Source organism: Phyllostomus hastatus, unplaced genomic scaffold (assembly GCF_019186645.2).
Source record: "Phyllostomus hastatus isolate PE091 unplaced genomic scaffold, TTU_PhHast_1.1 phas_contig_948, whole genome shotgun sequence".
Taxonomy (NCBI): Eukaryota; Metazoa; Chordata; class Mammalia; order Chiroptera; family Phyllostomidae; genus Phyllostomus; species Phyllostomus hastatus.
Window position 1 is genome coordinate 10,968,964 of NW_025333993.1, and position 24,847 is coordinate 10,993,810.

The window sequence follows — 24,847 nt, forward strand, 5'->3', positions numbered from 1 at the left end:
GCGGGTCGTGGTCTTCCCCTTCCGTCTCAGGACCCCTCTCCTGCCCAACACTGCTGGGGTTCTCGGAGGCTCTTATGGGGGTCACAGCTAATAATATTATCCTACTGAAAATTGAAACTGACTTTAAAAAATATGTATTAACTTAAGAACACAGTAATAAGCCCATCACGCTAACATACTTTTTATTAAAAAATAACTCTACTTCTCAAAACAAGTGAAGAACGGGAAGAGGGGCACTGGTGTTTGGCGTCCGCCTCACTGGAAGACAGCGGGCGTCTCTCGCCCCGCGCGCTCCAGCTGCGGGGTCCACACGCGTGGCGCGGCCTCCCCGAGGAACAGCAAGGAAACGCCTTCGCTTTGCTGTGAAAACAGTCTGGTCCCGGTCAGCACGGCTCGGGGTCCGACCGCCCTGAGACCTGCTGACTTCTCCGTGGAGACTTCCCAACAGGTGTCCACAGACCATTTGATTTGAGGTGGCAAGGAAGCATTTTTATTTTAATAGGTATTTTTAAGGAGAAAAAGGAGAAAATGTTGTAACTGATCGTAGACATGACGCGTGGTTATTCCTTCAGGGACAGCAAGCCTATCCCACGTAAAGAAACTAACTCCCCTGGCTGGCGTAGCTCAGTGGATGGAGCGCGGGCTGCGAACCAAAGTGTCGCAGGTTCGATTCCCAGTCAGGACACATGCCTGGGTTGCAGGCCACGGCCCCCAGCAACCGCACATGGATGTTTCTCTCTCTCTCTCTCTTTCTCCCTTCCTTTCCTCTCTAAAAATAAATAAATAAAATTTTTTAAAAAGTAAGTAACTGACGCCCGCCCGTCAAAGAACAAGAGGGGAGCCCAATCTCCGGCTTCGAATCTTTGCGTTTTCCACGGGGACAGTGGGCTGCGTCCCGCGGCGACGCTCCTCCGGAGAGCACTCAGCTGCCGTCCCCGCCCGGCTAACCCAGCCCCCGAGCGGGAGGGCGACACGGACACCAGGTGGCTCGTTTCCAGGAACAGGCAGAGAAGGCCGAGCGCGCGGTGCGCCCCGGGCGCCAGGCAGGTCCCCGCCGGCGGTCTCCGCTTCCACCGGAAGGAGGGCGCGTCGTCGGCTGCCGAGACCGGACCCCGCCCGGGGAGGCGCCGCGCTCAGCGGGGCCCTCGCTCAGTCGCGACCCGCACGGGCCCGCATCCTCCCGCGCCCAGCCCGAGAGCCCCCGCGACGGGCTCGGCACGTGTGAGGACAGCGAAGCATGCTCGGCCTTGTCGTGGGCCTGGAGCATCACGCACAAACCACTCAGGAGGCGGGCACAGCTTCCGGCTCAGAAATGGCCAAAAGGAGACGCGCCGACCCTCGCGCCTCCACCGCGAGGACGGTCGGGAGCGAGCCCGACGGCCTGGGCCGCCTGCGCGTGCGCAGCCCAAAGGCAGCTGGCGCGCTCTGCGATCCGCCCCACCCCTCGAGCTGACCCGCGACCCTCCGTGCGGTTCTGACTGCGAGAACTGTTCTATCTCGCGAGGCTTCAGGCCGGCGGCTGGGAAGGGGCGGGTCTAGCTGCAGAGAAAGGCGGAGCGTGAGGCCGCGCACGCTGCGTTCCCAGGAAGCTGTGCGACCCACGCTTCTTCTGGGGTGCTGCGGACGGCGCGCGAACGGCTTCCCCGGTGCAGCCATGGCGCTCCACGTACCCAAGGCCCCGGGCTTCGCGCAGATGCTCAAGGAGGGAGCGAAGGTGAGTGATGCGGGCCGGGGAGTGGTGCAGGAGCGGCGGCGTGGGCCTGACAGCGGACCGGCGTGCTTCCCGACTCCGCGGTCCGAGGGAGAGAAGGTTCCAGAAAGGGAGGTGGCCCGGGGCGGGGTGGGGGACGCGGCGATTTCTGTACTACCGCGACCCCGGATTCGCGTCCGGTGGGGGCCGGCCGGGGCGGCGTGGCGCCGCCGGATGCCTCCGGCTCAAGGCCCGGGGACCCGATGGAGGAGGGCGGGGCCCGGCGGAGTCCCTCGGCGGAGGCGGCGCCCCGGCTGTCCACGTGGGTCCCGCTGCCCTCGGTGAGAGGCCTCGTGCGGAACGCGGCCCTCCGGCCTCTCCTTGTCTCTGATGGAGCCGGGGTGGGGGGGGGGCGCGGAAGGTGGCACCTTTGAGTTGGGACCGGCAGGCTACCTGACACCCTGGCCGGAGTAAAAACTTTCCGGCTAGGCCTGGGGTGTCCTTTCGAGAGCATTGCACTTTGAAAATGTCTTAGTTCCCTGCCGAGGAGTGTGTTCGTTGGCTGTTGAGCAGCGGTGTCGGTTTTCGGCCCCTGCTTTCCTAGAACCAGCGAGGTTCAGCGTCAGGAGCTGGTTTCTTGCTGGCAGGAGCGCCTTTGGGACGGCACGACAATAACTGAGTAGCTGTCTGGGTCTGATGTAAACGCTGATGAAGCAGCGTTGCTAAAAGTGACGCCAGACTGAGCACTTCACGGTGTTTATTCTGAGGCAGGAATGGTGGCCGATCACAGGGAGGCTGGTTGCCTGTGATAAAGGAAACCGAGAGCGGGAGAGTGGAGAGTGACAGGGCAGGAAGCCCAGCCTGTGTGCGGCGGTGGGAGGGCCCACCGAGGTTAGAGGTGAAAGTGTCCAGGCTGAGGGGTCAGAGGGCATAGACCCCCGAGGAGGGTCCACGTCCTGTCCTGAAGGTCTCAAGGGGTCTGGCTGGTGGTCAGAGGTGCCCGTCCTGCAGTGGGGAGGGGAGGGAGTCTGGGTGGTTGCTGTTCTGCTCACAGTTCAGCAGCAGCGTCGCCTGGGACCTGGGACAGTGTTGTCTGAGGCTCTGTGGTGACAGCCGCCCTGTCCACGTCAGTGTCCCCTGCACACCCAGTTGCTGGGCACACGGACTGTGGCCCTGCGTGCAGGGACTGCACTTGGCACTGCAGTTGCATGGAGTGGAGGCGGCCACCGTGGCTGCTGGGCTGAGCGGAGCAGCCCTAGAGAAACGGTGGTGTGGACACTGCTCACGGAACACGAGGCCACAGTACGTCCCACGTCTGGAGTCCAGAGTAAAACAGTCCAGCTCTGTGCGGGACTAGGGAACTGTCAGCTGTGTGCACTGCAGTGGGTGTGCTCCGGCCCGTGTTTAGCTTGTGGCCAGAACGGTGCTTTCGCCGAGACAGCACGTGTGCCTCCTCGCTGCTCTGAGCCTGCGGCGGGCCCTCTGGCTTGAGTGAGCAGGCGCCAGGGCTCCCGGGCAGTGCTGTGCTTTGTTCGCTGCACTGGGGAGCGAACATCTGGGGCGTTTATGGACACGGGGCACTGTGCTTGACCCACGCGAGTCTCGCCTGGTTCTCAGGACAGTCCCGGGGTCGGTGCTGAGGTCGCCGTTGTCACCGTGGTTCCGCTGCTCAGAGGCAGAAAATCCCTGCCCTGCTGTCCCGTCTAACCCGAAGGCCTGTTCACAGCATTTCTCAGGACTGGAGGAGGCCGTGTACAGGAATATCCAGGCCTGCAAGGAGTTAGCCCAGACCACGCGCACGGCGTACGGACCGAACGGTAATGTCCAGATCCCCACTCAGAGGCACGGCTCTGAGCTGCGCCTGCTTCTCGCCCAGACGCCTTTGGGAGGGCCCTGGGCACGTTGGGTTTTAGCCAACACGGCACACAGAGTGGCTTTCCAAGTTACTTCCCAGCTCCCGACACTAGTCAGGGCTTCCAGTTTTTAATGAGAACTTAAGATCATCTTCAGAAACATAGGAATTAAAGTATTACTTTTATTTATTCTATCAAGAGGATAGAAAAATCATGGGCCTTTCACCACCGAGACAGTAGCTGATGTTCGCTGTTACAAACGGCCCACGCTTCCTGAAAAGTAACACTGTGATTTAAAGGGGAGTTCTCTCTTGCCTCCTGCGTGAAGGGAACTTAATACAGGTTTATGGAATAAGCAAAAACCAAGGTTACTTTTAAGTAGATAATTCTGTAGTTTATGTTTATCCAGCACAAAGAAGGCAGGATCGGCATGTCCTGAGTAACCCAGAGGGACACACGCCCGCCCGGGTGGGGCCGTGGGGGGGAGGGCGGTGTGTGATGGGCTCTCCCAGAGTCACTGAAGAAGTGCGTGGAAGCTTGTGTTTTGTAACTAGATTGTCCTGGGTGTTTGGAAGAGGATTTGAGTAATGGTGTCTGTCTATCGTTTTTGAGGAATGAACAAAATGGTGATCAACCACCTGGAGAAGCTGTTTGTGACGAATGATGCAGCGACTATTCTAAGAGAGCTGGAAGTAAGTCCTTCCTTTTAAACAAATGTCGGGTGTTTTGCTGACATCAGAAATTAGTTTCAACATTTTAGCCACTCAGAAAAGTCTCTTAAGTTACTAACTTACAGGAGGATTGATTGTGATAAATGTGTATTTGCTGATAATGACACCCCATGGAAGGTGTTGTCTGGTTCTGTGGTGTGTGACACTGAGGTGACTCAGTCCCAAATGCAGGGGCAGCTGATACTCAGAACAGTGGCTTCAAGGAAAGACAAACCATCAGTTTGACTATGCGATGGTGAAGCCGCGGAGTTCTGATGCCACAGAGTCTGGGGCAGGAATATGCCTGCGCGCCAGCACCTGACCACACACAGGACCATCCTCGTGTCAGCACCTGTCTGTGAGGGCTGTGTGACCCTGAGCACTGTGACCAGTCAGTCCTCCTCAGTGGAGCTCCCGCTGTGTCCGCGTGTCCCTGACTGGGTTGAGGACACACTGGGACTTGCCCTGTGAGTGGGGTGTGCTGTGCTGCCCGCCCTCCAACACAGCTGTCCTGCTGAGCCTCCCGTTTCCTTGCCGGCACTTGTCAGTTGCCCCTCGCTTGTCCCTAACAGAGAATCTGACTCCTTGGGGGAAATGCTTAAAATCTTGATCTGCTATTTTGGAGGAAGTATTTTATGTTTCCTTTTTTTGAACCACAGTCGATAGCCTTACAATAAGAATATTCATAGAAAGACTAGTGGCCAACTTAAGTGGTAGCGATTGCAGCTCTCCCGAAGGTCACATTTTTAATGTCTAGATTTAGTGATGGGAATTACTTTGGTTTTAACTGATGGACATACCATGATGGTCTGAACCTGCCCTGGGGAGAGTCCGTGCTGGACGGCTGCACATGGACAACATACGCACTTGGAGGTCGTCTCCCTTCACCGTGGTCACGTGTGCTTGTGGGCCCTGGGGGCTCGGCTGTCCCGTGCGACCACAGCGTCCTTGGTCCATCGTGGGCCGCAGTGTGACCGGGGAGTCAGAGCCTGTTGACCAAGAAGAAAGGGGAGTAGTGGCTATTTTCATACTGCTTCAGAGGCTAGTGCTTTATTAACTCGGTGTTCACACTCACAACCCCCCGCCCCGCCAGGTCCAGCATCCTGCTGCCAAAATGATCGTGATGGCTTCGCACATGCAAGAGCAGGAGGTCGGAGACGGCACAAACTTTGTGCTGGTGTTCGCGGGCGCTCTGCTGGAGGCGGCCGAGGAGCTCCTGAGAATTGGCCTGTCGGTCTCAGAGGCAGGTGTTTGTTGTGGAATGTCCTCCCACTTCACTTTTGTCTGTGTTTGTGTGCACACGCAGCCTCGCACGCCTGCTCCAAATGAGAGTTGCCCTCACAGCAGCAGTGAGCGCGGTGCGTGTCCCCTGCACTTGGCACCGGGTGTATCTGCGAGACGTGCCCTGTCGGGTCCCTGCTGGAAGCCTGTCAGTGGGGCTTGTGAGCGTTACCCCGTTTTATTTTACCTGAGGGAGGTGAGGCCTGAGTTAGAAAAAGGGCGCTGGAGATCTTGCAGCCAGCAAAGGGTGGTTTGGACTCAGATCAGGTCTGTCACCCAGCCTGCACTTCTGACTAGTAGGTTCTGCCTTGAACGTTACTCTGGACGTGTGCTTTGTCGTTCACATTGAAAATGTGTACCTGTATTCACTGGATTGTCACAGTTGTGTCTTTTTAAAACATGTTTTTGCACTTCATATTTAAGGTCATTGAAGGTTATGAAATAGCCTGCAGAAAAGCCCATGAGATTCTTCCCAATTTGGTTTGTTGTTCTGCAAAAAATCTCCGAGATGTGGATGAAGTCGCATCTCTGCTCCACACGTCCGTGATGAGTAAGCAGTACGGTAACGAAGTCTTCCTGGCCAAGCTCATCGCGCAGGCGTGCGGTGAGTGAACACACTAAGTGTGGGGACCCACAGCAGAGTGTCTGATCGTGGCCGAGACATTTCCTCTGGTGTCCCATCTATACCTCCTGATGTGTCTTGTTTTCTTAACAGTGTCGATTTTTCCTGATTCCGGCCACTTCAATGTTGATAATATCAGAGTTTGTAAGATTCTGGTAAGTTTAAAAAATGCATTGACATTATCAAGATAGGTTGTTGGTTTTGGGAGGATACATTTCGTGTTAATCACACTAAATCGGACCCTGGGTTCTGGGCACTTATGACTTCTGCCTTTTGAAGCATCGTTTATATAATATTTTGGTTTTGCTAGGCTGTTACAAATGCTAAATTTGAAAGGGTATTGACATCTTGTAAGTCACCGTTTTTCTTTGACAGTCTGAAGGGTGAGAATAGAGCATAGACAAAATATTCTCTGCGAGAGTATTTTTGATAAAAACGCCCACTTGACAGAGTAAAACCTACAGTTGTAATGGTTTCCCATGGCACGTGACTGTCAGCGTAGCTGGGTGTTGCCGACATTCATCCGTGTGCTGGTTGTGTGTGTCCACATGTACACATTTGTGTGTGGACCGAGTTTTCTGACTCGCTCCATCCACTGCCCTCCCTGTGAAATGGTAAACTTGGGAGATCTGAGACTGCCCATCCCAGAGCCTGGCCAGCCCTGACAGCAGTGCTGGGTCCATCAGCAGCCCGCATGCGCAGGTGGGTGAGTGGGTGGCTCAGAGGGGTGGTTCTCAGTCTTTGGTGCTTCCCTCTGTGGAAGGGCCTCTCCCCTCCCCCACGCCAGTGGCTTGGTCCCAAAGTGGGCTCTTCCCTGCTCTGGCGGCCACGTGTCTGTGCACACCACCCCCTCCCCCTAGGGGGTCACTGCCTGGGGTGTGTGCTGCTGCAGTCAGAGAGGGCGGTTTGAGGAAACTGCAGAGTCAGCACTTCAGCCCAGGTGTCAACCTCGAGAACTCACGGATGGTTTTGCTGTCACTCCTCAGGGCTCTGGCATCTGTTCCTCTTCGGTCTTGCACGGCATGGTTTTTAAGAAGGAAACAGAAGGCGATGTGACGTCTGTCAAAGATGCGAAAATAGCAGTGTACTCTTGTCCTTTCGATGGCATGATAACAGAGACCAAGGTGTGTGGACCTCGGGACCTCGGCATCAGGGGTGAGGGGCGGAGGCTGGCCCCTCAGGCTGTCACAGGACCCTAGAGGTCTGAGGGGGGGTTTCCTCTCAGTCGGAGATTCTGTGTGATTGTTAGACACTCTGGGTCCTGTTTGGTGTTTAAAATCAGGCTTATGTTCTTAGAACTGGAACTTCCGCACGGGGGCAGTGTCGTTGGCACTGCGGCTCGCAGCCCTTGCTTCTGATGGAGCTCGTTAGCAAGTCAAGTGCTCGCTGAGGAGCGTTCCGGCACTCCTGTGCTGTTCATTAAACAACAACAACAAAATGACGAGATTCTGTAGAATCATAAAACAAAAATACTCGAATGTTATTTGAAATTGATGAGTTTGATTTTAAAGAAATACGAGTTGTATGAAGTTTGGAGTTTATAGATTGCTGCTGACTTTTTCCCTAGAATTCTCGGAATCTGCGTTGTTGATAGTTTCAAAAGTGAGGTTTGTGGTGGGGGGATTGGTTATTTAGTCCACGTTTTAGAAAAAGTTTGAACTCCAACATTATTGTTTTAGTGACACTACTTGACATTTGTCAAAAGTCAAATGCCAGATAGCTGCTGGCATCTCTCAAACTGAGGTGTTTCTCCAGCTTCTCTACCAAGGTCCCTTCAGAGAGAAGGTGCATCGGTTTTGGGAGTGGGAGAGTCCAGGAGTGCGCCGAGTTCCCGTTACTTTTGTAAAGATTTTGTATTCTGCCTCATGGTGCACTCACGTCTGTCTTCATAGTTTCTCCCAAGTCTTTGTGTCTTCAGTAAAATGCTGTCCTGTGACTTTGAACACTAAAGTAAAATGGTTTTAAAGAGAATGTTTGCTTGCTTGCTTGCTAGGGAACAGTGCTGATCAAGACTGCTGAAGAACTGATGAATTTCAGTAAGGGAGAAGAAAATCTAATGGATGCACAAGTTAAAGCCATTGCTGACACTGGCGCAAATGTCATCGTCACGGGTGGCAAGGTGGCGGACATGGCTCTTCATTATGCAAACAAGTACAATATCATGCTGGTGAGGTGAGAGCCGCTTCACTCGTTTGCCTGTGTTGAAAATGGCTTTTGTTGGTGACACACCAGACAAAGATTTAGAAGGGGCAGGGAGGGAGGTAGGTAAGGTGTTAGATCAAAGAGCAAAAGGACCTACTTGGTCTAGGCAGGCAGAAGAAACACCTCTAAGAAAACATTCCACTCAGAGCTGCAGGACGAGCCCTCAGCAGGCACTGGCACTTGGGGAGGGGGAGGGAGAGGCAGTCTAGGCAGGCTCAGTGCCAACCCTCGGGTGGGGTTGGGGACACACTTGCAGTCCAGGAGGCCCTCCAGGCAGCGTGTGGACCCTCTCCCACCCATTGTCACCCCTGATGAGACGTGCAGGCACGTCACCGTTCTCTTCCTCGCACCACTGTCTGCCCAGCGGACAGCAGGAGAGCCCTTGTGCCAGGGCTCCCGTCGCCATTCACAGCTCCAGGCCCTCGGCGTCTGCAGGGGACTTGAGCTCCCGTTCTGGAATGACGCTGTGAACCCCCGCGTCCGGGCTGCGTAGTGTGGTCTGGACCTTTTCCGAGCCTGAACCTTCCGGTCAAGCCTTGTGATCTAGGGATCATTGCGCGTTTTCCTGTTCAGTCGCTGCATTTTATTCTGTCTGATAGAGTTAAAGCTTCTGTGAAGGGTTTTGCTCCTGTTTTTGTTTTTGTTTTAAAGGCTGAACTCAAAGTGGGATCTCCGAAGGCTGTGTAAGACTGTGGGTGCTACGGCGCTGCCGAGGCTGGTGAGTGTCGTGGACGGTGCTAACAGGGAGTGGCGCCTGGCTGTGGTTCCTGTTACAACAGTGCCTTTCTTGCAGACTCCTCCTGTTGTGGAAGAAATGGGACACTGTGACAGTGTGTACCTCTCAGAAGTTGGAGACACGCAGGTGGTGGTCTTCAAGCATGGTGGGTAGTGCTCGTGAGTGCGTGCACGCCCGGGGGTTCGTTTTCCCCACTGACCCCGGGTGTGTTTGCTGACAGAGAAGGAAGACGGCGCCATCTCGACCATAGTGCTCCGAGGCTCCACAGACAATCTGATGGACGACGTGGAGAGGGCAGTGGACGATGGTGTGAACACTTTCAAGGTTCTCACGAGGGTCAGTATTAGGGTGACCTGGATGGTGGTGGCTTGCGAGGCCTCCGCAGCCCAGTCGCCAGACTCCTGGACATTCTAGAACTTCAAAATGGTGGTTCACATAATAAAGCAAAGCGCCTTTTTTACTTAAGGTTTCTTTATCTGTCTTGAAAGGATAGGTATGAGCACTGTTTTAGTGCTACATCTAGAAAAGCAGGTAAGCTCCTGTTCACTTCCTTCCTCACTTTCCGTGTGCCAGACGCCCAAATCACCTCACTTGCTCACCACTCGTACTTAGCATCTGACCGAGAAACTGGGGTGGAGTGCTGGCATCAGAGTTTAGAAAACGGGAAACTGCTCCTTAGTGACCTTCTGTCATTGCACATTACAGGACAAGCGTCTGGTGCCTGGAGGTGGAGCCACAGAAATCGAGTTAGCCAAACAGATCACGTCGTATGGAGAGGTACTGCTTTCTCTCGTAAATTGACTTTTTTCTCGCCCCCTGAGTCAAGTGGAGTAATGAACTCGTTTCTGCTTTAGACGTGTCCTGGACTTGAGCAGTACGCCATTAAGAAGTTTGCAGAGGCGTTGGAAGCTATCCCCCGGGCCCTGGCAGAAAACTCGGGGGTTAAGGCCAATGAAGTCATCTCCAAACTCTATGCAGTGCATCAGGAAGGAAATAAAAATGTTGGATTAGACATTGAGGTATTTGGGGGGAAAAAAACACTGTGAACTTAAATGTTTTGTGAATGCAAAACCTAAAAATAGAAGTGTAGAAAGAAAATGAGTGAGGATTTAGCAGTTCCCATTTTTTTTATATAACCTTTTGTAGGGTATATAGGGTACTACTTTCCCTGTTGCTTTTGTAGTGTAAACATGTTTGCATGAGAATTTGAAGCAGAAATGAAAATCGCTGTTGACAGGCTGAAGTTCCTGCTGTGAAGGACATGCTGGAGGCTGGCGTCCTAGACACTTACCTGGGGAAATACTGGGCCATCAAACTGGCTACGAACGCTGCCGTCACTGTCCTCAGGGTGGACCAGGTACGTGGCAGGGGGCGTCTGGCTCTTCAGAAACGTTTTTGTGGCTCAGTGGCGTGCCCAGACTAGACAACGCTGTGCTCCTTTGGCTCGGAGTAGCGTCCCCCCCTCACCTGACAGGTGCTACAGGGCCCTTCGAGTTCTCATTTTTAATCTGGAATCTGAGTGAAGATCCCAGTGTTCAGACTCATTTTAGCCTAAGAACCTCTTTGTGGGTGGTGGTGAGGCATCCGTGAGGACGGGGCTCCTGCCGCTGGCCACTGGCCACTGGCTTACAAGAAACAGGTCCAGCCTGTGTTGTCCCTGGAGATGTGGGACCTGGGTGTGACGGATCATGTCTGCAGGCACTGCTGGAAGATTTAAAGGTATTAAAGATCAGCATTTCTGTGCTTTTCTTTCTTTTTAAAATTAAGCAAAGAGGAAATATGGTAAAGACTTGTTCTGGGTTAAGAGACAAACCGGAATTATTAATTTTTCAAGGTGTTACTAGTAAACTGAATGAAACTCATTTTTCAACAAAATTCTAGAAATGACTGTTAAGCAATGAAGTATTTGTAAGTACATAAAAAATTTAAATCCTAGGAAAACAGCATAAATGTATTAAGTGGAAATCAAGTAGGACTAGTAAATGAGGTGGAATTAGACAGTCTGAGGGCATGAGGACGGGGTAGTGGCGTTGCCAGGGATACAGAATCCACCTCATGAAAAGAAGTACTTTCCCCGCTGCAACACGACCAAAAATGGAGCTTGTGTTTGTGTGCTGAATTTATTAATAGGGTGTTCTTATGTTGGTGTATTGGGTAGTTTCCAGTGGAAGAATATGTATTTTCCAGTTTTTAAGTAAAATAACAGAAGCCTACAGAAATGCTTGTTCTGAAAGTGAGGACCAAAAATAGAAAGGGAAGGAGAGATGAACTGGCAGAAATTCTAACAGTGGAAGTTCTTTTTAACCCAGGTCCGTTGTGAACTTCCACTGTCCAGGGCCCTGCTGGTCCCAGGTGCGGGCGGGACACTGAGGCTTTGGTTATTCGATGCTGCCTGCCCTGGTCTGCACTTGGGAAGACGGGTGTCTGACAACCCGACAACTGTTAACGTTAACCAGCTGGCGTTACTGTAGCGAACTCACAGTAACGCCATTGTGAGTGGCTTTTGTGTAGCTTGTAATCTGGGACAGGACTTGCAAATCACATTGTAAGCACTGGATAACATAGAAGGGCTGGATTGATTTTAGTCAGATGCTCATTTCACTAGGCCTCAGATTATGGTCCACAAGTCAGCAGCGTCAACATCATGTAAAACTTGTTAAACATACAAATTTTGGGGCCCAGCCCAGACGCTCTGAAGCGGACACTCTGGAGGGAGGCCCAGCAACGTGCTTTAAACGAGCTGTGCAGGTTGTTCCGCTGCCCAGGAAGCCTGAGGACTGTTCTAGGTCTTTTTAAAAAAATCAAGCTACACTTTGATTCTAAATTTGTATTGAATGCCTTTACTTCAACCTGCACTTAACTCTCAATTAATGAGATGGTATTCCAAGAATTGAAGGTTTAGATTTCTTATGGAAGCTTATGAAAGGGGTGTGGAATCTGCCAGCGTGGGTAGCAGGGGAGGGTTTTACAGCTTGTGCGCTTTAAATAGAAGCCGAGATACAGAAGCATTTCCAAGAATACTGTTTCCCATGGTGAGCCTCAAAATGCATGAGTTTGAGTTCTACTTTGAGGAAGCCCAACTAATTCAGTTTAATTTGGCTTCTCCCCCAGGTTTATCTGAGCCCAAAACTGCTGCCACCCCCCCTTTTTTTTTGTTTGCAATCATGAATCCTTTAAAAATGCTAGGTGGTTGTGCTCGAGAAATTCTGGGTTAGCATTTTGTAGAAACATTGGAGGCTTCTGGTGGCTGGGTGTTCATGGACACACACTTCTGACACTTGAGTGGTTCTCGGGTACAGATTCCAGCGACTTTTGTGCTGAACTTTTTTGTGTGTTTGTGCATCAACCGCTTCAGATGCTAATGGCAGAACTGGCTGTGGACCTAAAGTTCCTAGCCCTCAAGGAGGGGGGGATAAAGGTGGTTGGCAAGACAAACCTCTTGTGTAAATAGCAAACCAGGTGCCAGATTGATTCATGCCAGCGGTGGGTGCACGTTCTCCTCTCTCACAGCTCCTTGCATTACTGACACGTGTGGAAGGAGTGGATGCCCTTCACCAGCATGTGTGGATGTTGCTGCTGTCAGTGTCCAGAAAGCAGGAAACTCACACTGCTGAGTGTCGACAACCTCTCTGCTAGTGTTTCTTACACTCTGCAAATCATTTGGTTCACTCCTCGATGATGCTTAATCCTCAGTCAGGCTAATAGGAGAAAGTTCCTTTTCGTCGTCCTATGGGTTATGTCTCTAAGTAGGTTCTTGACGTTTTGTTTTGCAGATCATCATGGCAAAACCAGCGGGGGGGCCCAAGCCTCCCAGTGGGAAGAAGGACTGGGATGATGACCAGAATGACTGAGTGGGCGGCTCTCGCGTGGGTGCTGGTGCTCTAAGAGTTGGCGGCTGGTTTCCTGTTGAATTGTCTCCTCGGCTGCATTATATATTAAACGTGTTGTTAGCAAAGCCTCGTTGTCTGGTGACTGCTGTCCTGGGGTCTAAGTGATCTGACTCAGCCTTGTTCATATGACACACAGGCAGGTCACCATTGCAATTAGGGACCTGCTTCCAACGTATGTCTGGCCTGCTGCCTGTTCTTACGTGTTTCAGGAGGACGTGGCTCTGCTGCTTTCCACGGTGAAGGCAGGGTTGAGAGGTTGTGACAGATACCACGTGACCCACCCACACCATAAAGCATTTACTGCCTGGCCTTTCCTGGAAGTCTGCTGATTCCTGAGCTACATTTTTCGGTGTCTTTTTCCTCACAACTCAGGAAATCTAAGCGCCTGAGTAACTTATGAGCAATGAATGCAAAGGACAAAGATGCAGTACAACTGAAACCGCACCTCCTGGCTTGTGCAAATTAAACAAGTCAGGATTCACAAAGCAGATCTTAGGATCCGTAAAATTGATTGTAAGGACATAGAACACCATATGTTTTAGAGAGCACTTTGAAATTTTATATTGGTATTCCAAAGGAATTTTGGAAGCGCTACAGTGGACTGGGTTCAAGATGAGCTCAGCAAGTTGTGAAGGTGACGGGCTTGTTGTCATCGAAGAGACCCTCTGACTCGGAGTCCACAGGCCTGGTGTCCTTGCAGCGCTCAGGCTGCATTGGACTCAGAAGTGCTGGCTGCCTGGTAAAAGGCGTTTCCTGGGAGAGCAGCTTGCGGGCTCTTTCTGGCACAGTGGCATTAAAGGGACCTGGTGCCCCGTTAGTCTCACGAGTGTGGCCTTGGTCCAGCCCATCACGCAGAGCGCTGCAGTCGGCCTGCGCCCAGCTGTGCACACAGTGGCCTTAGAACTGCAGGCGCATGTTTTCTGCCAGAGAGACATCGCTGCCAACATCCAACACCTGTGCTTATAAAATTAACACGTGAGTGGTCAGGTTTGATCAGCCAGTACAATGATACCTGGTAGGGTCAGTCGATACAACTTTAAACATCCTAAGTAATAAAGCAAGGTTTGGGGGTAAGTCAGTTTATTGATGCGTGTAACCCACCACCAGACACGTTACCCGGAACACTTGATTCAGAGTCCTCACAGGACCGGGAAGCAGGAATGAAAAGCCGCTGACAGAACAGCGGTCAATCTGCAGGTACTTTCCCTTCGGTGTTTCAACACATACGACTGCTTCTGGCACGGACTTAATTCTAAGTGAACATGATTGAGTCTTTACTTGTTTTTTATTCTTACAGCTCTTGTAAAAACCCTGAATGCGTTTCCAGAGAAAGCGCTTGCTGAAACTCAGAGGATTCTCTCATAAAACAGGAGGTACGCCTGTGAGTTCAGCACTTTATCTGTAGACACAGCGTGTACGTGGGTGTCGCTGATGTGAAACCACTGCCCTTTGGTTGATTCCATTTCAAAATCTGTCAAGGAAATGGAAAATGAGGTGTAAATGGAGAAATTCAAGTTCACTGTGGCTTGGTTTGCTGCTTGTGTGCTGAGTGCCAGAGCCCTGCAGGCCTCACCTTGTGGGATGTCCCCATGGAGAACGAGGTCACACAGGCGAGTGTTTGCCGCTCGCGCCTTACTGTAGGCAGTGTAGTGCCCGGACCGCATGGTGCCGCTGTGCTCCACGACTCCGTACAGGGCGTACAGCACCCTGGTGCTTTCTTCGGCAACATTCTGCAGGAACAAACAGGGTTCAATCGTTAGTTCTCGTCCCATTTATGCAGGAAACAAGGGCAAGACGCGTTTACCCTACACAGTCTGACCTCCATGCCGAGGGCCCACGCGTCTGGACTTGCCCTGCCTACCTTGTCTCTGCCTGCCGAGTCTCGTCCCTCGTTACTACCAGGCAGTTGTCACTTTTTCCAGAGGCCACCTGGTGGAATCTTAGTCTAGAGACTTCTGTAACAACCTCCCTGAATGTCTTGAGTGTCAGGCTCAGATAACTTCAAAAGACCTCAACCATTCTGGCACCCTGGTTTCTGCTCAAAATGGAAGTTAAACTTGCTACAGCAGGGAGCCAGCACCCAGACTGCATTTCAAAACCCACCCTTGGGGTCTGTGAGGGGCGCTTGGCCTGGCCAGCCTCAGCCGTGCAGAGTGGAGGCAGCCTGCTCACCGCAGGGCTGTGTGGGCGTGGACGGGCCCTTCCCGACAGGCCCCCTGCCCCGCGGTGCTGCTGTGCCTCACCCTGCTCCAGCCGCTGCCCCATTTGCTGAACTAGATGCTGCTTCACCCCAAATCCAGTCACCCTCCTCGGGGACCCCAGCGTCCACCAGCGACCCTCAGCACTGTCACTGCCATCCATTTCAGCCGCATCACTCAGAACTGTTCCAAATGCCCACTGGTGTCCAGGCTCAGTTCACAACTCTCCCACCCTCCCAGCCCTCCGCCCCCTCCCCCCAGCAGGATCTCCGGCCTTGTTTCCTCTCGACCTCCTTCCCGGGTAACACCTGGAACCTCAACACTCAGAGCGGAGTGCAACAGCAGCACTGGGGTGACCACAGAGCCTGTCTTCTCCGCCCCGAGCCCTTGTTCTTTCTCGACAGCTGGCCTCAGCCCCCACTGCAGGAAACGCAGGCACAGCCCACCGACAGCAGGCGCCCGTTCTCCCGGTTCGTGGATGATGCTCCGACCTGGGGTCATCGGGTCCTTTCCGCCTCCTCCCGGGTCTTCCCCAGTCAAGTACCTTCACCTTCTGGACTTCGTCTTGAACTCTAAACCCACGTAACATCTCTCAGACTTTAAAAACAAGTGTGCACACATCTGCCACTTTTCCTTTTCAACAAAATCACTAACGGCGGCGTCCCCAGCCTCTGGGCCACGGTCAGAGCCGTCAGAACCGGGCCGCACAGCAGGAGGGAGCGGCAGGCAGGTGAGCAAGCAAAGCTCTCCTCCCGTTACTGCCTGAACTCCGCCTTCTGTCTCCCCGCCTCCGCAGCCCGGAAAAGACTGTCTTCCAAGAAACTGCTCGCTGGCACCGAAAAGGCTGGGGACTGCTGCTCTAACCTGTGTTATCCCCAGTCCGTCACTCGTGTCTCCACCCGCACAAGTAACCAGCACTTTCTGAAAAATTTGCCATGACCTCTGTGCTGACTAGTCTTAACTATTTTCTGGTCTTTTTTTCTGATATTCTGACACTGAGGGCTCTTGGCACTTTCTTTGGAGCCTGAATACAAGGCGTTGGCATTTTAGGCAAAAGATGGGTTCTTCATGACTTGTTCTTCGGGACCTGGGACTCAACACTAGTGCCACCAAAAGCTGTTCACCAGCAAAGATGGCAGTAGCCTATGAACATACTGATTACAATTCGCTCTGCCCTCCAGCTCTCAATGGGGAAGAAGGAGGATTTCTATCATTTCAAGTTTCGTAAGTAAAAACTTAACATATTTATGCTGATGTATTCTGATTCTCCGGGTCCTCAACCTGGAGACCGCTGAGACGCCAGCACTTCCTGCTTTCACCATGACCTGTGCGCTCGTGTCCAGACCCCACCTGCAGCCCAGCCTCTCTGCCCTGGGCCTTGGACATGTCTGCCCAAACGCCTCCCAAACACAGCCACACGAATGGCTCAAGAATGTCTGAAAGTCGATGTACCCCAAACTGAACACTTCATCCCTTCTCCACCCACCCTTCTTCCCGGGCTTCCCTCCTCAACTCCAGACGTCCCCTCTGCCCACACGTCCAGTCTCCCGCCCAGGCCCAGGATCACACTCGACCCCCCTTCCCGGGTCACCCTCCGCGTCTATAGAAAGGGCTCTACCTCGTCTTCCAGACCAGAGGACTGCTGTCTGGGCTCATCTGCAGCCTGAACTCTCAACAGCCTCCCAACTAGCTCCCCTGCCTCCAGTCGACGCCACACACAGGTCTGCCGTGACACACTCCTGTGGCCCCTCACCGAGGACATGGATCCGTAAGACCCGTCTCTGTGGCTCCCCACCGAGCACCTTGTAGAGCCTGGCTCCTCCAAACCCTCGTGCCTGGCCCCGTTCTCAGGCTTTGTTCCCCACGCTCCGCCAGCCCCGCACTGGGAGCGCCAGAGCTGCCCGCAGCCCCACACCACTTCGCACGGCTCTGTTCCACACCAGCTCTTGCTGCTGGGGCGCCGGCCGAGACACGCCCACCCCGCAGAGCCTCTCCAGAACCATTCCTGCCTTGTGCACACACACTGACCATCAGCCACGTTAAACAGACATTACCCATTACTGTGTCTGCTTAGCTCCCAAGACGACGTCTGCCACAATAATGAGGGTTCAAAAAAGTGAAGTGAAATAATAAACCTAACATTCAAAACGGAAGGAACAGAAATCAAAGACCCACTACCCAGTGAATTCTCACCAACCTCACATTTACGCGAGTTGCTGTTGCAGTATTTGGTAAGACATGATTTCCCTTCAAAGGACTTTCTAAAAAAGACCACTTTTACCTACCTTACATTTAGCGGTACAAAAAGGAGCCAAATCTAGTATTTCTGGAAATCTTATGTGTTTGTTAATTTTGCGTAGGTTAAAACCAGCCTAAAAAAGAGGGATAACAGATTAAGTTCTTTTCCTGCAAAATCAAGGCATGTTAAGTAAACTGGAGCCCCCTGCGGCGCCCAAAAGCACAATACCCAGCCCTAGTCCAGTCTTCTTCACCCCTCCCTGTCAGGAACCGTGTGAGAGCTGTTTGCCCTGCGAAGTGCCCCACCACCACCACCACGTGCACGTTCAGGAAGCTGCTCCTGCAAGAAAACCTCAGCGTTTCTGCTTTGGCCACCCGGCAAAGTCAGACTGTATCGATGTTTTGATGCTTAAAACTAAGCCATAGCAGAAGACTTTTTTGGGAAGCACTCTGACCACACTGAGGGAGCTGTCCCCAGAGACCCAACCCATCTGCTTGGCCCACAGCACCCACAGGAAGGGAACATTCCGGAGGCATTTGGGGAACTGGGAAGTGAAAGAGAAACTCGTACTACTCATGGCAGAAGTCTTCTGGAAGAGCCCCAGTAACTGAAGGATGAAATCCAACGTCTGTTTATCAAATAAGGTTACCACACACAAAGCAGAAACACGTCACTTTCCTAGGTGTGGCATGTGACTAGTGAACTGGCCTTTTTCTTAAACCGAAAATTAAGGTTAGCGTCAGATGCTAATGTTACTAAAAGGAGCAACATGAGTTCTAGTAAAACTGCAAAAGAATTGTGTCTAAATTCGTCCACCTTGACAGGCATCTCTATCCAAACACCTGCCTTAGCAGTATGAATTATTTTTTACTTTCCTACTTCTTCGAAGTTAGAATTGGGAAATAACAGAAAAACAAAGGAACAGTGGTAGTTTGAGACATTAACAAATAAAGCAGATGTTACGTGTTTAAGACAGATTTTTTAGGCAACAAACAAGAGGTACCTGCTGAAATCTCTTTAAATGAAGGGTGAGAACAGGAGGAGCGAGAGAAATGAGCATCTGCTTTTGGGCGTTGGTGTAAACATGTTTTTTTTCACCTAAAAAAAGAAAAAAATTTACAGCAGTGTGAAAATCAGTTTGGAACTCTAAAGCATTCAGCTCCTATAGAGTCATTTCAGAACTCAGAAGACAGGACAAGCATACTTTTGGAAGGACCAAGTAAACACTTTTGGCTTTGTGGACCAAGAGGCCCGATGAAGGGTATTTTGTAAGTATTTATATTTAAAACAAAAACTTCCATAAGTTTTTACTGATATAATTCAAAATATAATGCTAATCAAGTTTGACTGCTGTCTGCTGAAGAATGAAGTTATTTTTGGAGATAACATTTAATAACATTTAGATACCCCACTATGCTCAGCCCTAAACTTAAAGAATTACTCCAACAAAATTCTTCGCCAGAGTACTACTAGCTAAAGCTTAAAACTCAAAGTTAGTGTTCTTTCTACCATAAAATCATTTTCAAAATCTATAAAAATCGCTTGAGCTCGAAAACCATAAAAAACAGGCAGTAAGCCACACTGGATCTGTGGAGGACAGTCTGCCCACAGCAGCTCTAAGCACAACTGCTGTGAAATCAACAGTTCACTCTTCGTACTGACGTGTAAACATGTAAAAGCCAGACTTTAAAACGGTCAACAGGCAGCACCAGGCACCTGCCCATCAACAGGCAGCACCTCTTGCTCCGTGTCTGAGGGAGATCACAGGAGAGCCTGTGCCCTGGACCCCGCAGTCCCTTTGGGGTTCCCTGAGGAACCCCAGGACGGCTTCCTGGGGGCCGGCAGGGCGGCCGTCCAGAAGCTGGCGGCAACTGCGGAAGCACAGGAGCCACGCGGCCCGTCGGGACGCTGCCGTGAAGGCCGCACGCCAGCAGGCCGGCTCAAATGCAGGCGGCCCACCCGCCCCCTGCAGACTATCTACGTGGAAGATGCCGCACAGGTCCTAGCCCGGTTCGAATGGGACTGCCTACCGATGCCACGCAGACGTGCCCCAAACACCGAGGCCACTTCCTGCGAGGGGCCCAGTACCTTTCGGATTTGCCTTCGGGGCACTGAGCTGTCTCCGGGTGCACGCTTCGCACAGCAGCTGGTTGGCACCTCGGAGCTCCTCATTGCGGGTGAACTGGTACAGGCAGTGCTGGATGGAGCCATCATCGGCGCCGACGGCCTGCCTGCTGGCCAGGGTGCAGAACGCAGCTGCTGGGTCTTGGCTCACCACCTCATGCACCTTGGTCCCGGGAGCAGGGCTGCCATTCAGAATCTCTACGTGTATGTCGTCAGGGCGAAGAGCAGCACCCAAGTTCAGGTTCCCGAAACCCCTCAAAACGTCCTCTTCCCCAGGGCCCCCGTCTTCCACACAGGCACCGTTTAAATTCTCAGGATGTTCGGCGGGAGATGACGGAACCTCCAGATCGTAATCCATATCCACTTCCTCTGTGCACTTCTGATTGTCAGTTACACTTTCTACCGTATTTTCTTGGTCATTCAAGTCTTTCTGATTAACGCAATATTCTTTATTGATAACTTCTTCTTGTGAGACATGGTCGGATCTAATACCCACTTCTCCCTGAACTGACATTTCAGCGTCACATTCATTGTCTTCAGGATGGTCAATGGTACAGATATCATTTAAATGAAGAACTTTTCCTTGAATTTTTTGTTGCCTTCGCTGGTTCTGTGTAAAAAGCATAAAACATTTTTTTAAAGAGAAAAAAAATTTTTTAAAGATTGTATTTATTTATTTTTGGAGAGGGAAGGGAGGGAGAAAGAGAGAGAGAGAGAAACATCAATGTGCAGTTGCTGGGGGCCGTGGCCTGCAACCCAGGCATGTGCCTTAACTGAGAATCAAACCTGCCATGCTTTGGTTCACAGCCCGTGCTCAATCCACTGAGCTACGCCAGCCAGGGCCATAAAACATTTTTTAAAGAAATAAAAGAATGTACATATACCAAATCAGGTTCTCTGGCTTATTAATAAAATATAACAATAAGAAGAAGCTCATTCCCAGAATTTATCTAGAAGTTCCTTTACTCTCAGGAACCAAATACATTATGAAGAGGAGCCCTTTAACTGAAAGCAGGAATACACCCTCCCTGACCATCACAGCGCTGCCACATGGGGGTGAAGGAGCGCGTCTGGGGCGTGGCGTCCGTGCTGAGGACGATCTGGACAGGGGAGCAGACTGGAGCACCCTGCAGGGGCTCCGGCACCACGAGCGGCCCAGCCCCACGTTCCCCAAGGAGACGCGGCAAGTGCTGCCTGGAACAGGGCGGCTTCCTTCCCAGGACACGTCCTCTGATGTGCTTCGGTCAGAAATAGTTCCACGTGAAACAAAAAGGACACACAGGTGTACGACAGAACTGTACCCCTGAAACCCGTGTCATTTTACTAGTCAATGTTCCATTTAAAAAATTCCCCAATAAGTTCAATTTTTAAAGATGGGAAAGAATATGAGCTACTACTTTAAAGAAAAAGAAAGACAAAGGACTTTTTAAAAGAATTTAGTTATTTTTAAAGAAAGGGGAAGGGAGGGAAGAAGAGAGGAAGAGAAACATCAATGTGTGGTTGCCTCTCATGTGCCTCCTACTGGGGACCTGGCCCACAACCCAGGCATGTGCCCTGACTGGGAATCGAACCGGCGACCCTTTGGTTTACTGAATGACACCCAACCCACCGAGCCACATCAGCCAGAGCACAAATGACTTTCAAACATAAAAATATGGTTAACCTCATTTATATTAACATAAATGGAAAATGAACTTTACTAAGTTAACAATTTCTGTCCCTCACACTGGCAGAAATCAAGCAGTCTGATGACACACCACTGTTGAGGATGAGGAGAAATGATGAGTCTCACGTGTTGCTGGCAGTCATAAAAACTGGTACAACCTTTGTGGAGGGCAATAGGGTAATATTTATCACATCTACAAATGCAATCCCTCTTCTCAAAATGGCCCCTACAGACGATATATGTGCTTTTAAGGACGTTTCAATGACAACTGGCCACCTATACGACGGTGGCCCTGGGAAATAAGGGAGCTGAAGCACCCCCACTGCCCAGTGAGGCCGGCTGTGGAAGCACCACGGCTGCCGCTGAGGCGGGGAGCCACGCTGCCCTGGACGCACAGGGAGCGCACCGACACGTCCCTGAGGAACTGGCCTACAGGCAGGTGTCAGAAGTGGCTCAGGGACACAAAGCTGCAGAAGAGGCAAGAAAAAAGGAAACCGCAGAAGAAAAGCAAGAATTCCCAAAGAAATTCACAGTGAAGGGCTTAGCAGAAGCTTTTGCAGAATTTAACGTGCTCCTTAGAAAGTCTGGAAACCGGGACCCCCACACCAACAGGCTTCCGTCAGCCCAGCGGGATGTCCGCGGTGCACTGTCTGCTCACAAGCAAAGCTGTGATGAGAAAAAGGAACAAGTCACGCCAACCCCCACGGACGTGTTTCTGAGTTGAGTGGCAGCCTCAGAAGGAGCCTCGGGCAGGAACTTCGGGACGTGTCCCGAGGGAGGGCTGCGGTCCCAGGTGGTGACAGCTCCATGTGCAGCACCGCCCCGAAGCCCTTCCAGGGGCCAGGATGGGGGCGGAGACAACTGACCCTGGGACGTCCTGCCTATGCACACTTGAGTCTTAGTTTTTAACAAAAAAGGTCTTCAAAGTTTTTTAAATTTAAAAGTAGAAAAAGGTTCACAGGCCCTGGCCAGGTAGCTCAGCCAGAGTGTCTTCCCACTGCGCCACAGTCACAGGCTCCGTCTCTAGTCAGGGCGCACACAGGACGCAACCAATGAGTGCACCCGTGAGTGAAACAAGAACAAAACAATGTCTCTCTCTCTCTCTTCCTTCCCTAAAATCAATTTAAAAAAGAAAAAAAGAAGCATATACAGTAAGAGTATGAAAAAGTAAAATATTTTTGTGCAGCTTACAATGTGCTTTTAAGCTCATTGTTATTCTAGGATTCAAAAAGTTTTAAAAATTCTTAAGGTTATTCTTTAGACTAATTCTTTTTATCAAGTAAAAAAGGTACAGTAGGCTAAGGTTAACTGATTACTGTAGAGAGAAACCACCTTTTTATAAACTCAGTGGAGCCTGAACGGACTCATAGTGCTTCTCGGGCCCACAGTCGTGCCCAGTCCGCCCCTGGCTCCGTCCCGGACTCGCCCAGAGCACCTTCCAGTCCTGCCAGCTCCGCCCCTGCCCCCGCCCCGCCCCCGCCCCGTGTGGGCCACCACTTCTGTCTTTCACCCAGTGTTGTCATGGCCCCTTTTCTAGGACACAGATCCCGGGATGCACTTGCATGGCAATGTCTACAGGACTTGTCACAGTGACACGCTGCACAGACTTGTGGCCCCGGAGTGATCGGCTGCACCACACAGGGGTGTAAAGTGCACTCTGTGATATTCACACAACAAAGCAGCCCCAAAGCTCCTCTCTAAGACTGTCTCGTGCTGTTAAGCGACACAGAACGGTGCAGGGTTAGTCCTACAGCACTGGCCGTGACAGCAAAGCAATGCAAACACCCTCAACCAACAAAGAAACGGTTAGATGAGCTGTGGTGCCTCTATGAAATGCAATACCAGACAGGTGTCAAAAAACTGACCTGTGCCCTGAAATGGAAAGGTCTCCAAGAATATAATTAAGTAGAAACAAATGAAAAACAAGGTCTAGAACTATATGCACAACTGGTAAAAGGAGGGAAAAAAACAAGACTACATGCTTGTACTTGATCATATTCTCCAAGAGACTCTAGAGGACACGTGAATTTATGGAGAGGTTGTCAGTGTCACAGAAGGACAGGGCTCAGGCAAGGGTCAAGGGGACTGTTACTATATGCCTGAATTTTAATTTTTTATTTTTAAATATTAAAAATAATTAATGTTTTTAAAGTTTGAATGTTGTCCTGGCAGTGTGGCTGAGTGGACTGAGTGCTGGCCTGTGAACCAAAGGGTCCTGGGTTTGATTCCCAGTCAGGGAACATGCCTGTGTTACAGGCCAGGTCCCTGGTGGGGGGCGCACAAAAGGCAACTACACACTGATGTTTCTCTCCCTCTCTTTCTCCCTCCCTTCCCCCGTCTAAAAATAAATAAATAAAATCTTTTTTAAAAAAGCTTGAATGTGAATGAATAAAAAAGCACATGGAGGCATAGACAGACACACTGTGCCTCCTCACACAACCGAAAGAAGGACAACAACAATTTAAAAATAAAAAACAACCAGAACTGATAGAAAAATCGAACTGTAGGAAGTCCAACAACCAAGGAGTTAAAGAAGACACACCCATCCAAACCGGTAGGAGAGGCGGAGACGGGTGCGAGGAGAGGACTCGCAGCAAGGTGGTGGCTGGAGGACAGGGGCAGGCAAGGCTGGGGCTGGCCAGCAAGGCCATGGTGGTAGCTGGTGGAGTGGGCAGTCTCACATTCATGTGCAGATACACCGGGAGGAACAACTGGGGAGCGAGACAGACCGTGCAACCCAGAGCTCCAGCTCCTGGAAATAAAGCCTCAAACCTGTGACTGAAAACACCTGTGGGTGTTCAGGCGGCAGCAGGAGAAACTCCCAGCTGCACCAGAGAGTTCCTTGGAGAGACCCAGAGGGTCTTAGAATGTACACAAGCCAACCCACCTGGGAATCAGCACCCACTTTGGGCCCACTGAAGGGCCCACTTTGCTTGTGGGTAGCAGGGGAAGTGACTGAAATCCGGCAGAGAGCAGAGCAAGTGCCACTGTTCCCTCTCGGACCCCTCCCCGACACACAGCATCACAGTGCAGCGAGGTGGGTTGTCCCGCCCAAGTGAATACCTAAGGCTCTGCTCCTCAAATGTAACAAGTGCGCTGAGACAAAAAAAAGATAGCCAACCTATTAGATGCACAGTTCAAAGCACTGGTGATCAGGATGCTCACAGAATTGGTTCAATTTGGTCGCAAATTAAATTAAAAAATGAAGGCAAATGAAATAAGTGAAATGAAGGAAAATGCACAGGGAACCAATAGTGATGGGAAGAAAACTGGGACTCAAATCAATGGTGTGGACCAGAAGAAAGAAAGAACCAAACAGAAAAGAATGAAGAAACAAGAATTCAAAAACATGAGGAGAGGCTTGGGAACCTCCAGGACATCTTTAAACGTTCTAACATCCGAATTATAAGGGTACCAGAAGGAGAAGAGGAAGAGCAACAAGTGGAAAGGTTCTCTGAACAAATAACAAGAACTTCCCCAATCTGGCAAAGGAAATAGACTTCCAGGAAGTCCAGGAAGCCTAGAGAGTCCCAAAGAAGTTGGACCCAAGGAAGCACACACCAAGGCACATCATAATTACATCAGTCAAGATTAAAATGAAGGAGAAAATCCTAGAAGCAGCAAGAGAAAAGGAGA

At 51.2% G+C, this 24,847-nt stretch overlaps 2 protein-coding genes across 6 annotated transcripts in view; one reads left to right on the forward strand and one right to left on the reverse strand.

The window, feature by feature from the left end:
• The first annotated feature begins 1,556 nt into the window (after window positions 1-1,556).
• CCT8 (chaperonin containing TCP1 subunit 8) lies at window positions 1,557-13,049 on the forward strand. Its single transcript, XM_045852661.1, has 15 exons — window positions 1,557-1,714; window positions 3,417-3,507; window positions 4,156-4,235; window positions 5,347-5,496; window positions 5,958-6,138; window positions 6,250-6,311; window positions 7,143-7,280; window positions 8,150-8,328; window positions 9,010-9,076; window positions 9,152-9,239; window positions 9,315-9,430; window positions 9,800-9,871; window positions 9,949-10,113; window positions 10,332-10,451; window positions 12,868-13,049. Exons 1-15 carry the CDS (start codon window positions 1,655-1,657, stop codon window positions 12,943-12,945), a joined length of 1,647 nt encoding a protein of 548 aa, XP_045708617.1. The 5' UTR covers window positions 1,557-1,654; the 3' UTR covers window positions 12,946-13,049.
• Window positions 13,050-13,520: 471 nt separating this feature from the next.
• USP16 (ubiquitin specific peptidase 16) overlaps window positions 13,521-24,847 on the reverse strand; it is a 28,535-nt gene continuing 17,208 nt past the window's right edge. For all 5 annotated transcript variants that reach the window (XM_045852659.1, XM_045852655.1, XM_045852660.1 and 2 more), the window contains 5 exons: window positions 19,510-20,155; window positions 18,425-18,519; window positions 17,468-17,554; window positions 14,558-14,714; window positions 13,521-14,455 (listed from right to left, as the gene is read on the reverse strand). In XM_045852659.1, the coding sequence (XP_045708615.1) occupies window positions 14,331-14,455; window positions 14,558-14,714; window positions 17,468-17,554; window positions 18,425-18,519; window positions 19,510-20,155 (1,110 nt within the window). In that variant the 3' untranslated portion in view covers window positions 13,521-14,330. The remainder of the gene's footprint in view (window positions 14,456-14,557; window positions 14,715-17,467; window positions 17,555-18,424; window positions 18,520-19,509; window positions 20,156-24,847) is intronic.

Coding starts and splice junctions, on each gene's coding strand:
- CCT8 (XM_045852661.1), top strand. CDS start 1,655: ATGGCGCTCCACGTACCCAAGGCCCCGGGCTTCGCGCAGATGCTCAAG. Junction 5,497..5,957: donor TTGGCCTGTCGGTCTCAGAG/GCAGGTGTTTGT, acceptor TTCATATTTAAG/GTCATTGAAGGTTATGAAAT. Junction 9,077..9,151: donor CTACGGCGCTGCCGAGGCTG/GTGAGTGTCGTG, acceptor CCTTTCTTGCAG/ACTCCTCCTGTTGTGGAAGA.